The sequence below is a fragment of the Pagrus pagrus genome (assembly GCF_965226575.1).
Source record: "Pagrus pagrus genome assembly, chromosome: 12".
Taxonomy (NCBI): Eukaryota; Metazoa; Chordata; class Actinopteri; order Spariformes; family Sparidae; genus Pagrus; species Pagrus pagrus.
In genome coordinates, this window is record NC_140196.1 from 27399148 (window position 1) to 27414546 (window position 15399).

At 39.1% G+C, this 15399-nt stretch overlaps 1 protein-coding gene across 7 annotated transcripts in view; it reads left to right on the forward strand.

Annotated features, from left to right (window-relative positions):
• LOC311266106 (disks large-associated protein 1-like) overlaps window positions 1-15399 on the forward strand; it is a 125815-nt gene that overhangs the window by 99151 nt on the left and 11265 nt on the right. For 4 of the 7 annotated variants that reach the window (XM_084368290.1, XM_084368293.1, XM_084368295.1 and 1 more), the window contains 10 exons: window positions 2778-2902; window positions 3287-3412; window positions 3577-3732; window positions 4477-4559; window positions 5992-6037; window positions 7864-8145; window positions 11765-11897; window positions 12210-12301; window positions 14058-14210; window positions 14481-14516. In XM_084368290.1, the coding sequence (XP_084224416.1) occupies window positions 2778-2902; window positions 3287-3412; window positions 3577-3732; window positions 4477-4559; window positions 5992-6037; window positions 7864-8145; window positions 11765-11897; window positions 12210-12301; window positions 14058-14210; window positions 14481-14516 (1232 nt within the window). The remainder of the gene's footprint in view (window positions 1-2777; window positions 2903-3286; window positions 3413-3576; window positions 3733-4476; window positions 4560-5991; window positions 6038-7863; window positions 8146-11764; window positions 11898-12209; window positions 12302-14057; window positions 14211-14480; window positions 14517-15399) is intronic. The other 3 variants (XM_084368292.1, XM_084368296.1, XM_084368294.1) reach the window with 1 other exon arrangement.

Sequence of the window (15399 nt, forward strand, 5' to 3'; positions counted from 1 at the left end):
CTGTCCGCCGCATTATTAAAACCTGGAAGAATAGTGATGAACCATCATCTTCCAGGAGAAAATATGGTCGGAAAAAATGTTGAATGATTGTGAACGGAGATCAATTAAACATTTGGTGGAATCAAATGGTAAAAAATCAACAGTAGAACTCACGGTTATGTTTAATAGTGAAAATAAGAGCATTTCCACACACACAATGTGAGAGAGAACTCAAGGGATTGGGACTGAACAGCTAGGGAGCATGAAGATTGGACTCTGGAGCAATGGGAAAAGGTCATGTGGTCTGATGAGTCTAGATTTACAGTTCCAGAGTGATGGGTGCATCAGGGTAAGAAGAGAGGCAGATGAAGTCATGGACCCATCTTGCCTAGTGCCTAGCATACAAGCTTGTGGCAGTGTTATGATCTGGGGTTGATTCAGTTGGTCAGGTCTGTGTTCAGCAATGTTATGTACCCAAAAAAATATAATTAATGTAATAAATCTAATTAATGAAGAAAACATTACATTACCTGCACTGTAAGAAACAGTATAAGTGTGTCTTTCCATTAAGAGAACTATGCACAGTTACACACGTGGCGCATCAGTTTATTGGTTATTTAAATCTCTCAATGACTGTGTTGAAATTAAAAGAATATATAGATTATGGCATATTTGGGGGGCTGTGTGCAGACAGAAATTCATCTGACGTCTCTACAGCTGTCAGAGCCGACTGTGAGCTGATCCAGCTGTGATCAGCTGCAGCCGTCATCAGAAACGAACATCGCTTCACTTGGAACTTCAGAGGAAAGAACATCTCATTTCTCTTAAAACATATTTCCTCGTCTCCTCTCTCCTCCCGTGGTTCCCTTGTACCTCTCCATGAATCCTCGGAGGGAGGGACTAAGACACAAGGAAAAGACACAAGTGAGGGAAATGTGGATGCAATTTAGGTGAAATTGGATGCACCCTGTGAGATGGCAGCCGTTTGACAGCTCATTTGAACACGTAGGATCTTCTATACCCGCCGAGGAGCCTACAACAGCCAATGAGTGATCATGTAGACAAGTGACCAAGTGAGCCACTTCTATGTCAGCCTCCAGATGATTGATGCATTATGTAGTTAGTGACATTTCCAATCCAGCAATATATAGCTTATATCAGTTTTTAAACCCCTAAATTTGAAAATTATGGACGTTTATGTATTTTTATGTGTTTTGATGACTGCAGACTAAATTACAACCAACCACTGAACTGAGCACAGTCTTATTATTCTATGCTGGATGTTGTTATTGAAGTTGTTATTTTCAGGATATTGCTCATGCTCACAGCTCTGCTGAAAATCCCAGCTGAGACCGTCTTATTATTAAGTTGAGTGCTGTACCAACTCTTTCAACTCTTCAGTTAAAGGGGTAGCACAGGTTTACAGGAGCAGTAGACACACAGCTACAGTTTGAGTATTTATATTGACTCTGGATTTTGTTTTTTTTTGGTTGTGTTCAATTTATTGCTACTGTACCAAAGGTAGGGGCCAGGGACATCGTCATCAAAATTGCGGACTGTCATGTACTGATCAGCAATAACAATTAGCTAGCTTGCTAGTTAGCTACAGAGACATCAGCAAACTAGTAGCCTAAAGTTGCAAAAAGGACCATAATACATTGAAATGACGTAGTTCTCATAACACTGAGTTTACAATGATGTCTCCTCAACACACATGCTCACATTCTCACAATGTTTGCTCTTGAATTTCAGGTATAGCTTTTTTTATTTTTATTTCTTTTACAGCCTATCGTTGTCAGGTATACCTCAACAGTCCACCATAAATAATACTTTTTGTTTGGTAAGGGCGCCAAAGCTTACATTTTCTTAAACCCTGTTTTGTTGAATGGTAAATAAATTAACAATAATAAAATAATAAACCATAAACCTTGAACTCTTTGGTACTCTTGGTGTACTGTGCACAGTGCTGTAGAGCACTGGCTTACTACATATGAAACTTTTGTTCTTTTCAGTTACACGGTTAATATGTGTGTGTGTGGAAGGGAGAGTAAGAGACAGTGTGTTGTAGCTATATGTGGCTATGTATGTTTTTCTTGCTGTTTTCTTCCTGGCTGGGCATTGATATTCAGATATATATCAGCAGCTAGATGCAAAGCTAACAAGCTGGTTTATTCCCCCCTCTGGGTGCATGTTATTTATGAACACACAAGCATGAATAAATGTCATTTCATGTCTATTTTTGAATTTTCTGGAGCCACCGGCTAAATAAGAAGCAGATTGTCGAACAATGCAGATATGGATAAAATGCAATTTCTGGTTTTCCCTGCAGTATGGAGTAAGAAAGAAATGAATGTTAGTCTTAGTGAAAGCTCAAAGGCTTGGGGTTTTCCAATTTACAGAATACAGCCAATTACAGTTCAATTGAACCAGAATAAAAATTGTGATTCAACCTTTTAAAACACTGCTTTGTTCTAATTAAGCTGTGTTGCTATACGTTCTCTAAAATCAAGTCAAGTCGATTTCTATATATAATGCCAATTCTCTACAAAGGTTTAAAATTTACAGTATCAGTTCTCTCAAAATGTATGTCATTGAAACAGCAATGGTATTATAACTGAAACATTCCTAACTTAATCAATATTGAATTGAATCGGATCAAACTGAATGAAACACAGACCTTGTGATTTGGAATGGAAATGATTCAGGAAATCAGCGGCAATACGCAGGTACTTCAACTCATACTGTTTTAATTGAAAACCTTTTTTTATCTCTCCTTCTTATTTTCTCTTTCTTTATAGTTTCATCTTGCATCACCACCTATAAGAAAACTCCTCCACCAGTGCCACCCCGGACCTCCACCTGCTCAACTGCCTCCAAGCCCTACATCTCAATCACAGCACAGAGCAGCACAGAGTCAGCACAGGTACTGCACAAAGACTAATCTGCCCCTCATGTAGTTTTAGATCATCAGAACATCTATTGGTTAAATTATGTACCCAATGGGTAAGGCCAAAACTACCCTAACCTTCATCAACAAAGACAGGAAAACTAAAGAAAGAAACAATGTTATGTTATTATAACAAGACAGATGTTAAAAGATTTCTTAAGAACATCAGTAGTAGCAATCAGCACTGACAAGTCAATTATGATTAGGCTAAAACCAAGCTAGCTCTTAAAAACAACATTCTCTCTCTTATGAATGTAAAGTTTACAGTACAAATCATTCTCACAGAGTTTAATACACTGCTATGTAGCGAATAATACAATTTTGTCTTGAAAGCAATGTTCCATTTCTGTAACTGACCAGGATGCATACATGGAAGAGGAGGGACCCAGAGGTGACATGACCATCCAATCAGGGCTCAGTAACTCAACAGAAAGCATTGACAGCATGAAGGCGTTGACAGCTGCCATAGAAGCTGCTAATGCACAGGTTAGTTCTTTTTTTATTCCTTTTTTTAACTGTAAAGTGTATTATCAGTGGACAGATCAATATTTGCTTTGTGCCACCCAAAAATGTTTCTATTTATATAAACACGTTTTATTGTTTTTCTGAATGTTGAATTCACAATGGACTTAATGTTTGGACCTGTGTAGGTCCATGGGCCTGCCAGCCAACATGTCAGTAACAGCACCATGACAGTCAGCACCCCTACCCCAATGTTGACAAGGAGGCCAGTTGTTGAGGACCACCGGGATGATTACAGGAAAGAAGCACTCAGGAAGGGGAAATGTCTCTCCATAGGCATCCAGGTATTTATGAGACAGCAGTGGAGATCAAGAGAAACAGAAGAAACGATGGGTTTATTTTACATTTACATTTACATTTAACCCCGATTTGCTCCTGCTGACGATCGGAGAAGAAATCTGGGCGGAGAACTTGGTCTTTACCAAATAGTAGTCTTAAATATAGGCTGGAATCAAGAAATAGGCTCAAAGAAGATCACTGGAGAGGGGCAAAGTCTGGTACAAAGGAGTTTATTGGGTTTTACAAGGCAGCAACACCAACAAACAGTGAGTTCTAACTAGACAAGTTCTCTCTGCACTCCTGTTTTTCATGCTGAAGGGTCCCCACCTATTTCTTAAACACCCGCCTCTGAGGGCCAATTCTAATGGTGGATGACATCGCTTGATTTGCCGATGGCCCTTCTCATTGGTTGACCTTTCTCTCACACCAAACACCTGCCTCCATTAGCTTTGTACATTAGCCAATAGTATCTTTCCTAAAAACTGGTCAGTATATGATTAAACTCTTGGCCCCCCGAAGAAGTGCACTGTAAGCACTTGTGGCTGGTGTGATCATTCGCCTGCATGATCAGTGTAAATTAATCAGTGCTGCCCTTCGTATGATGTAACTGAAAGATTTAATCATGTAGTTGCAATTGGCATTCACATTTCCACTTTAGACAAAAAGAAGCCAAACAAAGTTTTTTGATATTCCATGCTTTGATTTTATTATTAGTCATCATTATTAGAGATTTACACTGTCTCTTGTAGGTGGATGGACCAGAGGAGATTCCAGATCCAGAGGACCCATCCAAGTTCACCTCTGTAGGGGTGCAAGTGGAGGATGACAGAGGGTGAGGCATACTTGTCTCTTTATTCATCATCTTTTCTTTTTCTTTTGTTGACCTTTAATTTGGTATATACTTTAGCATTTAATATGTATAGAACATACAAACAAGGCTGGACATTTGGTTCCAGACCAAGCAAGAAAAACACATACAGTGTATATCTATAAATGTAGCTACCGTAGCACATCTAAAGAATTACCTTCCTTGCAGCGAGTGGGCGTTCAGTTTGAATGTTGACCCCCAGGTTCTGCTGCAGGACTGTTTGTATCTAAGCGCGTTTCGTCCAGCAGTGCAAGACTTTGCCCAGTAGTAAATGTATGCAGTGAATGACATCAATATGTCTGCACTTCACTGGTAACCTATTCTTTGGTAGCCTTGTCGCATCGGCAGCATGCTAAGCAAAGTAGTCCAAATGTCCCCCTTCTCAACAACATCTTCTAGCTCCTCGTGGGAGATCCAAGGAAATCCACAAGCCATATGAGATATATAGTGTCTCCACCTTGTTTTATATCTCTTACTACTTGGCCTAGAAAACCTCCAATAAGAGGCACCAAGGAGTCAGACTTACTGTAACAGATGCCAAAACCAACTGACCTGGCTCCTTTCGACCCAAAGGAGCTCCATCCTTATATCTGAGCTCTTTACCCTACCTAGCCAGCCTGTATCCACTTGTTTTTTCAGTCACTAGTCAAATCTCAGGACCATAGGTAAGTGTTGGAATGTAGATTGCTAAATCGAGAGCTTTGTCTTTAGGCTCAGCTCTCCTTTCACCACAATGGTCCAGTACAACATCAGTATCAACACTTGTTGATGCTGCACCAACCTGCCTGTTGATCTCATGCTCTGTTGTACCCTTACTTGTGAACAAGACCTTGAGATATTTGCACTAATTCAACTTTGGGTAACAACACACTCCCAACCTAGTGGGAGCAGTACTCATGGTGCACCTTGAGAACCCATCCATGCAGATCACAAACAGATTCAGTAACAACGGATAACTGGATGATCCAGCAGCAACGGAAATCGTGTTTGATTTCCTGCCAAGAATATGGACACAGCTCTCACTCAATTTATATGTGTACTGAATGACTCATAGCAGCAGCCATGAAAAACCATACTCCTGCAGCTCCCTGGACAGGGGTATGGTTTAAGCTTTCCAGAGTCTTTTAACTCTGCATCCTCCACAGAGTACATGCTGGTTGGGTTCAGTACTTCTTCAAAGTGCTCTTTCCACTTCCTGATAGTAACGCCAGTCAGGGTCCAAAGTTCTCTGCTGGGAGGTCCGGAGGACCCCAACCAGAGACTTGGAGAGGGCCATCACCACAGAAGTATGACTGTGCTACTAATAAATCCTTCATCTTTCATCTGGAAATTGTTGCCTGGAAGCAAAGAAAACAAATCTTGGTGTTAAGTATTTACTGTTAGTCTCCCTCTTCAGGTATCGTCGGTTCCAGCGCTCCAACAGTGTGACAGCAGCTGTACAGGTAAGCTTCAACCGCTGCTGTTTGTTATCAAGTGACTCAGCTCAAATCATTGCCTCCTCCAAGTCACTCAGGTGTTTTCCATGTCTGTTCACTGTTTATTAATCAAAAAAAGATTGGAAAGGAGATTTTTATAGATCCAGTGTGGAGGATTTAGGGACAGATTTGGAATATCATATTCATAATCAAATTTTCATTAGTGTATAATCACCTAAAACTAAGAATTATATTTTTGCAGTCCTTGAATGAACCTTTATCTACAGAGGGAGCGGGTCCTCTTTCACAGTGTCCGCCATGTCGCACCACCATGTTTCCACAGTAGCCCAGAACAGACAGACCACAAACAAACAAAAAATTACTCTAGAGAGCGTCTTTAGCGTTTTTTTTGTATTTTTGAGGAAAATTGAGGTGAGGAGTCTTCAGTTGTTCACTCTGCAACCACACTGTTAGATGTCACTAAATCCTACAAAATTGCCCCTTAATGAAATTCAGTGGAAGTTAAGCCTTGGGCTTATGAAAAGGGTTTAGTTTTGGTGTGTATCCAGATCAAAGGTCTGTTTTTTAAGGGATTTATTAACAGTGTGTAACAATTAAGAAATCCATTGTCTCTTGACCTACTGCATTTACTTCAACGGAAGTTATTTTGAACTAAATCCAGAACCAGTAGCCAATAATAATAAAATAATTGATAATATTTTCTGTTGATAAATTATAGTTTGTATGATTGTGCAACCTTGGCAGAAGTGTGCATGCCCAGATTATTCTCTTGGATAAAATATATTTTCTGTGCAATTTTTATTTTCATGAATGCTGCAGTTTTGTGTGTCTTCTTGTTTTTGAGAGTTAACCACTGTGTGAGTCCCATCATATTAATTAGTGTTTGAAGAATGAGGCTATTTCATTGAACTCCCAGAATCACAAAAGTATTATATAGTGTATACGGTATATGTATAGTATTGTCGATAGATCCTTTTAAGAGATCCTTACAAGTATTACTGATCAAATTTTTGTCCATGCCGAGCACAGCAAATGACTAAGATCCCAGTTTTTTTTTTCCAAATGTAGAAGTATAAATGTAACATGACCAAGCCTGTTACTCAAATAAAGGACTGGTTAGACATTCTTTGTAACTTTTTTAAAAGTAATACATTAATTTTTTTACTCCCTGTAGAAAGTAATTCCTTATACTGCACGTTACATTACTTTTGCGTTACTCCATAACGTTGCCTGAGAGACATTGTCACATTCATTTCCAGTTAAAAATATATTGTTAAACTTTTCCCATGTCTACATATCAGCACAAATCCCTATCCTTATAAGAAGGACATACACACGATTTTTCGTTAATCCTTTCTCATACTATTAGATGTTGACAAAATGACGGTAGAGTCAATTCATTCAAAGGTACATGTACAGTTGGCTACACATCATCTGGACAATATAACCCACATCCACAACGAGTCGTAAAGAGGTTTTACTGTAATTTTTGGTCACTATATAATACTCTAAAACAATACTCTTCTCAGTAGATAACACAGTAACGTGACAAATGACTTTTTCATGGCAGTTATCTTGTAGTGTAAAGAGTTACTTTTAAAAGTAATGTTACCTAACACTGGCTATCAGAGTTGCAGTTATAAGGTTTTACCTGATCAGAGCAGAAAGTCTGCTTGGATCCATTTGAGTATTAAACACAATGACCCACAGCAATGCAATGGAATTATACCCAACCTAATTAAACTGAATATAATTCGGAGGCGATGTAAACCTTTCAAAAAACCATATGCTCATTCAGTCACTTATTGAGATTTATTTATTAATCCTTCCAGGCAGATCTGGACATGCCGGACATGCTGGACACCCCTCTAGACTCCCCGGACACTGACATGGAAGTCCTGTCATCTGGTGCCCTCTCTCGGCAATATTCTCGCGATGCCACCACCTCCACCGTCAGCATCCAGGGCTCAGGGAACCACTACCACGCCTGTGCCTCTGATGAATATGAGGATGTAGGCTTTGACCCGTCCATCCTCCCCCCTCCTGACCCCTGGATAGATAGTGTATCAGATGACCCACTCGATGTCAACTTCAATAGTTCTGCTATTTTGGAGGTATGTAGGAGCTGATTCAGTGACAGATCTGAGGTATTTCTTACAAATACAGTCATCATGCCAGAAATACTCACTAATAAACTCCAGTCACTTCCTACTTTCTATTATTTTCATAATGCTAAGTTCTTGTTAAAGCTGCATTAATGAATATTCTTATGGTATAAGTGGAAGATACAACACTGTTTAATGTGAAGAGGGTTGCTTGGAGACGGAATATTCATAACTCTGCAGTTAATCTCGATGGAGCTTTTTAAGCCTAGTTCAACACAGTCAAACCAATTCCTACAATATGTGGATCATTTACAAAACAAAGACCTGACCATTTTCATTAGGTGGTTCAAATAGTTATGAAATGTGAAAAGTGTAAAGTGTAGCATAAGTGCAAACAAAAAGTTATGAAGAAATTTTAGTTACAAAATAGCCATTGTACTCATTGTCTCACTTAGGGCTGATCACACAGAGACGCATTGCTAGAAAAGCGTTGCCAGTAAAGCTATAATTTCCCTAAGATACAGCACGGCCACCCGCTCCTCTCCTGCGCTGTGCGTCACATCTTTTTAGTGGTTTTAAAGGTTGAAAAATGTTCAGCTTTACAGCACAAGGCATAGGAGTCGCACCATATTTGCCATTAATTACATATGATGGCCGGTTGTGCATGCAGCCACACTACACAGGCGCTCAATGCTGTTTTGTCCCAAACACACCTTCCGGAGGTTTTTTAAAGCGACCGCACCTGTAGTGACTAGTCTCTGCGTGATCAGTCCCTAAAGCAACATGAAAAACAGCTCCAGCGGTTTCAATACGTACGATCATACAGAAGGTGCACTGAGCTGCTACAGAGTGCTACAAAAATGGGGAACAGCTTGACGTTCCGAAACCCCTCCACTCCGACACACCGCTGTTCCGAATCCGACTTTCAACTTCCGATTACTTCCCAATATGGTTAGGGTTAGGGGTTCCACAATAGCCTTTTCAGAATAGCGGGGTCTTTAGAAAAAATGGGAAACCAAGCCATTACGATGAATGGAAGCCTATTTTTGGAACAGCGGGGTTTCGGAAAAGCGTGCGTGGGTGTAACCCAAAAATGAGTCCTCATATCCGGAAACAAGTTAGCATGCCTAAAAAAAGGTCTAAAAATAGGTTCAGAGAGCTGAAAACACCACTTTTTAAACATATTTTGACTTTAGATTTTTCTAAGGATTATTTTCATTTCCTTGAAACTTTTTTATGTGAATGTGTTAATATTTATTGCATTCATATAAAAAGATTTAAAGATGTTATATTACTCATTCATTGTTAATACATGGTTTCATAGGTATTTGTACCATGCTGACTTCAGAGTATACAGTCCCACTTTGTGTGATACCTATATTGAGCATGTTCATTGGGTTAGTCTTAGTTCCTTAGCTAAATACACACAAACTATTTCATGATTTCAAGTTTCTGAAATCAGCAACTCAGTCAAACCTAAAATAAATAACCTATCTTTAGAGAGTTGGCTTCTTCTTTTTGAATTTTCCGTGATCTTACTATCTCATCAAACTGCCTAATGATGAAATAAATGATGATTGCACTCTTACTTATAACATTTCATTCCATTTTGCAGTAATCCATCCAAACTTGTTTCAGGTGGGCTTAGCCAAGAAGTTGATTGTTTGAGAAATTAGTTCAGAGAAGTTTGACACTGTGAAAAAATATATGTGTGAGCTAAAGAACTGAAATTAATATTATGTCCTGGCATACAGAACAAGATGACATCATCATGTATGTAGCAAACCAAGCCATTACAAATAACTTGCAAATTTCCTGAACCAAATGAAAAACAGACTCGGTACCTCTTTCTTTAAATTTAAATATTTTTCATCCTTAACTGTGACAGTAGAGCAGTAATGTCATTATCAATCAATCAATCAATCAATCAATCAATCAATCAATCAATCTTTATTTGTATTGTGCCAATTCACAACAAAAGCCATGTCATGACACTTTCCAAATTGAGCTGTAGGAATACTCCTTAGCCCCATTCACACTGCCCTTTCAGTGGAGGAATCATGCGCCGATTCTCCGCATCGCCATCTGTGTCAAAGTTACAGATGCGAACAGGGGGGACAGTTTCGTTCCGCATCTGATCTGCTACTGAGCTGCAGCAGAGGCGAGCCGGCGTCTGTGTGAATGGAAAAGCCAGAGGCACGGATCAGGGGTGTGTCAGTCTGATGGTGTTCACAGTCTGACAGCTAAACTGATCCTTCAATCATCAAATAAATGATAAATGTCCCACACTTTAACCCACAAAGCAACGTTACAGGACCAAACAACAGTAATGTAGTAACTGGTAGTGTCTTTGGCAACTTATATGAGGAAAAAAATACCGCATCCATACGTGGAAAAGCCTCTGTCATCCTGTCTGTCATTCTGTCTGTCATCCTGTCTGTCCTGCTGATTTTTTCTCACATTTCTGCCCGAAAAACAGTGTCTGTCCCCGGCAGCAGAGCCAGGCGGCTCCCACAGTTGAATGGTGGTGATTATGTGACGCGATTCAGAGCAAAAAACATTGACTCACCACGTCTTTCTCTCTTTCCACTATTGTGTTGTTGTAATTACTGTCTCTGGCAACTTGTGTTGAAAAAAATCACCATGACGGTCAGCGAACTTCCCCCCAGAAAACAGCATCCCTCCTCATGAGTAAAAGAGTCAGACAGGGTCCTGTTTATTGATGGTGATTATGTAATTATGTGATTTAGAGTGAAAAACATAACTTTGTCACTTTCCACGATGCATTGTGGGTCAGGATCTCAATCCAACACATTATAACAGCATCCATATGATTATAAACAGTCGGCGGATACATGTTTAGATTAACAGGTGGAAACCGGAGGAAACACGTTGGAAAAAAAACACACAGATATGATATGTACCGAGTTCAGTAGCAGAAAATTGCAGGTCATCCTGGTTTTTATGTCCTTAATACATGCCAGAAGTTTAGCTAAGTGTCATTTTGCTTAATGAATAAGTATAATTGTGTATCATCTGCATAACAATGATAATTAATGGAGTGTATTGTAATGATATTCCCGAAAGGAACATCTGGATCAAGTGTAGGCTTTTTAAGAAGCGGTTTAATTGCAGTTACTTTAAAGGACTGTGGTACATGTCCTGTTAATAGGGACAGATTGATCATGCCGAGTGTAGAGGTGCAAGTAAAGGTAGAGCTTCTTTAAGCAATTTAGTTGGGATTGGATCTAATAGACACGTTGATGGTTTAGATGAAGAAATTTAGCTGGTGAAGGTCAATGATAGAAAATAATTATAGATATATATCTGGTTTACAGCTGATTTAAAGTGTACATAAGCGTATATTGTAATATAAAGCCAGGATTCTAAGAAAATTACATAATTGTATTCTTTAAATTAAATATTATAAAACTTAATTTCAGGAATTTTGATCTTGTAAATTGATGTAACATCAATCACAACAGGTAACAAAGCATTAACTTTTAAGGCATATATGATGTTTAAGTTTTTTCCACATAACTGGCTTTGTCACATTGCATAAAATGTACAAACTACCTCTGCAGGTGTGTCGCTACATGTTGTGAACATCTGATTGTTTGAATGGCAGGTGGTGCAGCGATCAGTGTGTCAGAGAGATGGACGCTGGTTTCTGAAGCTGCTGCAGGCAGAGACTGACCGACTGGAGGGATGGTGTCGACAGATGGAGCTCGACCAGCGGGAGAATGCCCTGCCTGAAGATAGTATGTGTTTGTGTGTGTGTGTGTGTGTATTTGTCATGTTTAGGTTCTACAGATGTACCTTCATACCTGGGCTCTTCAGAAAAGCTCATGAAGTCTAAATGGTTCAGTGTGGCACTAAACCTTTTGTCAGTTGCCTAACAATTGTGTCGTCATGTGTTAAACACCAATCATGCACCAAGACCAACCATAGTTCATGTATAATACATCAGCACATATTTAGATGCTGTGTCCTTGGTAAGCAGGAAAATTAAATGTGCTTTAACAGTTGTGTGGATTTTCTCAAGAACAGATTGTCTGTGTCTGTGCTTATAGTCCTCGGTAAGATGAGGAGTGCTATAGGAAGTGCTCAGCTCCTGATATCCCAGAAGTTCCAACAGTTCAGGGAGCTGTGTGAGGAGAATCTGGTGAGTCTGGAACACCTTCACTCATTTCTTTTTACCAGATGCCTACTTCCCTTTTTGATAATCAGTTTTTTGACCCTCTAGATATCAAACACAAAGGCTCAATCTTACTACACCCTTGCCCCTACCACATAGCCACTTTGTGCCAGCTTTAATCAAATTGTGGGTTACAGTGGATGTTTAGTATGCCTGCTTACACAGACCTGTGTTTGTTACACCAATAGAATGAACTGTTCTCGGAAATTAGTATCAAAGTATACCTCCAAAAGTTTTATTTTACACGTATTGTGTAATAATGCAACGGAGGAATAGTGAATATATGGGTAAATAAATACAAACAGTAGAAATAATTTCAGTCTTTACAATTTTAACAACTTGAATTAATGAATGAATTTGCATAAAAACAAATTCAATATATAAAATAAATAACAGAAGAAGAATAAATACTGCCCCTGTTCTTTTGACAGGTGGCTGGAAATTACAAATAGCTCCTCTATTATCAGGGTTGCTAATGTTAGCCTATAAAGCATCATTAGTTACCAGATAATGAAGCAGTGTTCTTTTTTAGTTGATGACTTGATATGTAGCATGAAGTTGAGAACAAATTGAATTGCGTCCATGCTTTTCTATCTCCATCAGATAAATCAGGCAAATTGCATTGTGATAATACCAGGATTGGCATGGTTAAACAAGAGAAATCACCAGAGCTGAAGATGGCATATTGCAAATGTCTGGTCGCATCTGTTTACATGAGCACAATCAACAACAGCTGATGACGTATGAGGGTTTTGAACAGTTCATAGGGGACATAAGAGATGTTAACCACTACCCCTTATGCTACTGTGTTCTGAGGGGCAAGGGGGCACTAAATCTTTCTACATATCTCAGCCATGCGAGCTGATGGCTTTGTCGGCCTTTCAGTAGGTCAGCCCAGACTGTCATATCTCAATAACTGCTGGATGGCTGGATGGAATTTGTTACAGATATTCATGATCCCCAGAGGGTACTGTTGTATCAGGCCTTCATTCACTGAAGATAATTAAATCAGTTTCCCCAATTGCATATTGGGTGAAAACCTTGTACATCCAGCTCAGTTTTACGTTTGCTGCAGGACCGTATGTCTTAAGATAAGAACGTTTTCATTAAAACCTTTTCAACTCTTGGATTAATGCAATTTTTCAAACTTCATCAAACTAATTTTCATTACTGTCAAGATACTTTCAGTGCAGCCCAGCAGTTACTATATATATATATATATATATATATATATATATATATATATATATATATAACACCATCCATATATGGTGGTGTTTAAGGTGGTTTAAAAGCTCTTTAGCTATCTGAAGACATTAACACATACTGAGTAGCAATATGAAATACACCCTTCAGGGCGGTAAGATAAATTTGACAAAACTTCTCACTTTTGATACACCAGTAATTAAATATACATATCATGTTTTGTATTCTATATTCTTTTGCAAACATGTTTTTAGCTGCTCTACAAACAAAGCTGAAGATGACCGAATATATAAATCTACTTTCATTCATTCTTCTTCACCTTCTCCTCTGTCTCTACTGTAATAGAACCCATATATATATATATATATAATATATAAAACTACTTTCATTCATTCTTCTCCGCCTTCTCCTCTGTCTCTACTGTAATAGAACCCGAATATATATATATATATCTAGAATATATAAAACTACTTTCATTCATTCTTCTCCACCTTCTCCTCTGTCTCTACTGTAATAGAACCCCAACGCCCACCCTAGACCCGTGGCCTCAGACCTGGCTGGATTCTGGGATATGCTTCAGCTTTCAATCGAGAACATAAGCCTCAAGTTTGATGAGCTCCACCAGCTCAGAGCCAACAACTGGAGACCCCTGGATCCACCTGAGAGAAAGGTATACACACAAACATCCAGTATGATGCCTGGCTGACTGCTTGACCATGATCTGAAAGGAGCCCGAGGATACTAGATTTTCGGGGACGATGCCAGCTCAACACAAATGTATTTTTCCTGACCAAATATTTTCTTGCAATAAAGTGTCACAAATTTAGGATTAAGTTCTCACAGTGTGCTATGAATGCTGCTACATCCGGAAAGCAGATCAGAGAGTTGCACGATCTGTGTGCCTTTCTGTTTTTAATCTGATGGTATTTCTGGTCCTCAGGCTTTCTTTGAGATCAACAACCATTCTCAGAGACAGGTACTGATATTTTATATAGGTCCCACCCTAATGACATGTGTGATGGTGTTCAGACAATAATCTTCCACCAAAACTTTGAAAAAAGACAAGATACAGCCAATGAAATTACTTCAAAAGTGAAAAGAAACACTGATTCATACCACATGTATTTTTTTATAAATGCCCTCCCACATCTAATACAATCAGAATACAGCATAAAATGACAGAATAACTATGCCATATAATAATCACCCAAAGACATATACTGTACAGTTCATGTGGATACCACACTGGTTTCTATATGTCAGCTTGATGTCCATAGCTGGCTTTTTGCTGTATTTTCAAAGAGTAATTCAGCTGGATGAAGCAAGTCATTTTTTATTCATTGTTGATGACTGGTGACCAGATTGACATGCCTCTAAGTAGAGATCATAGTCTGACACAAATTGAGAATAAATACACCCCTTGCCTCGATTACTTAGCCCTTTACCCTCTGTTTTTGCGTACGTAGCTAGCTAACTAGCTAACGTTACGTTTGTGCATGACAGTCCCGCATTTTTACCTTTTTAAAAGTCGCATTTCCCCCTCTTTGATGGCATTTGACACCTGAAATCCAACTAAAGTCCCGCAGGGAAGTTGCTGCACTTGGTAACGCTCCTCTAATATCAGTGCAGACTGGAAGGGTAGGAGCATGGGTTGCTAATGTTAGCCTATAAAGCACTGGTAGTGGCCAGGTATTGAAGCAGTGTTCTTTTTTATTTGGTAACTTGATTGATAGTGTGAAGTTGTCAGTGAATTAGAATTGTGTCCATGCTTTTCCATCTCCATCGGATACATTTTTATTTACGTTCGTTGTTATGGGCGACCTCTAGCAGCTGTAGCAATTGTTACAGCTGGAAAGGAG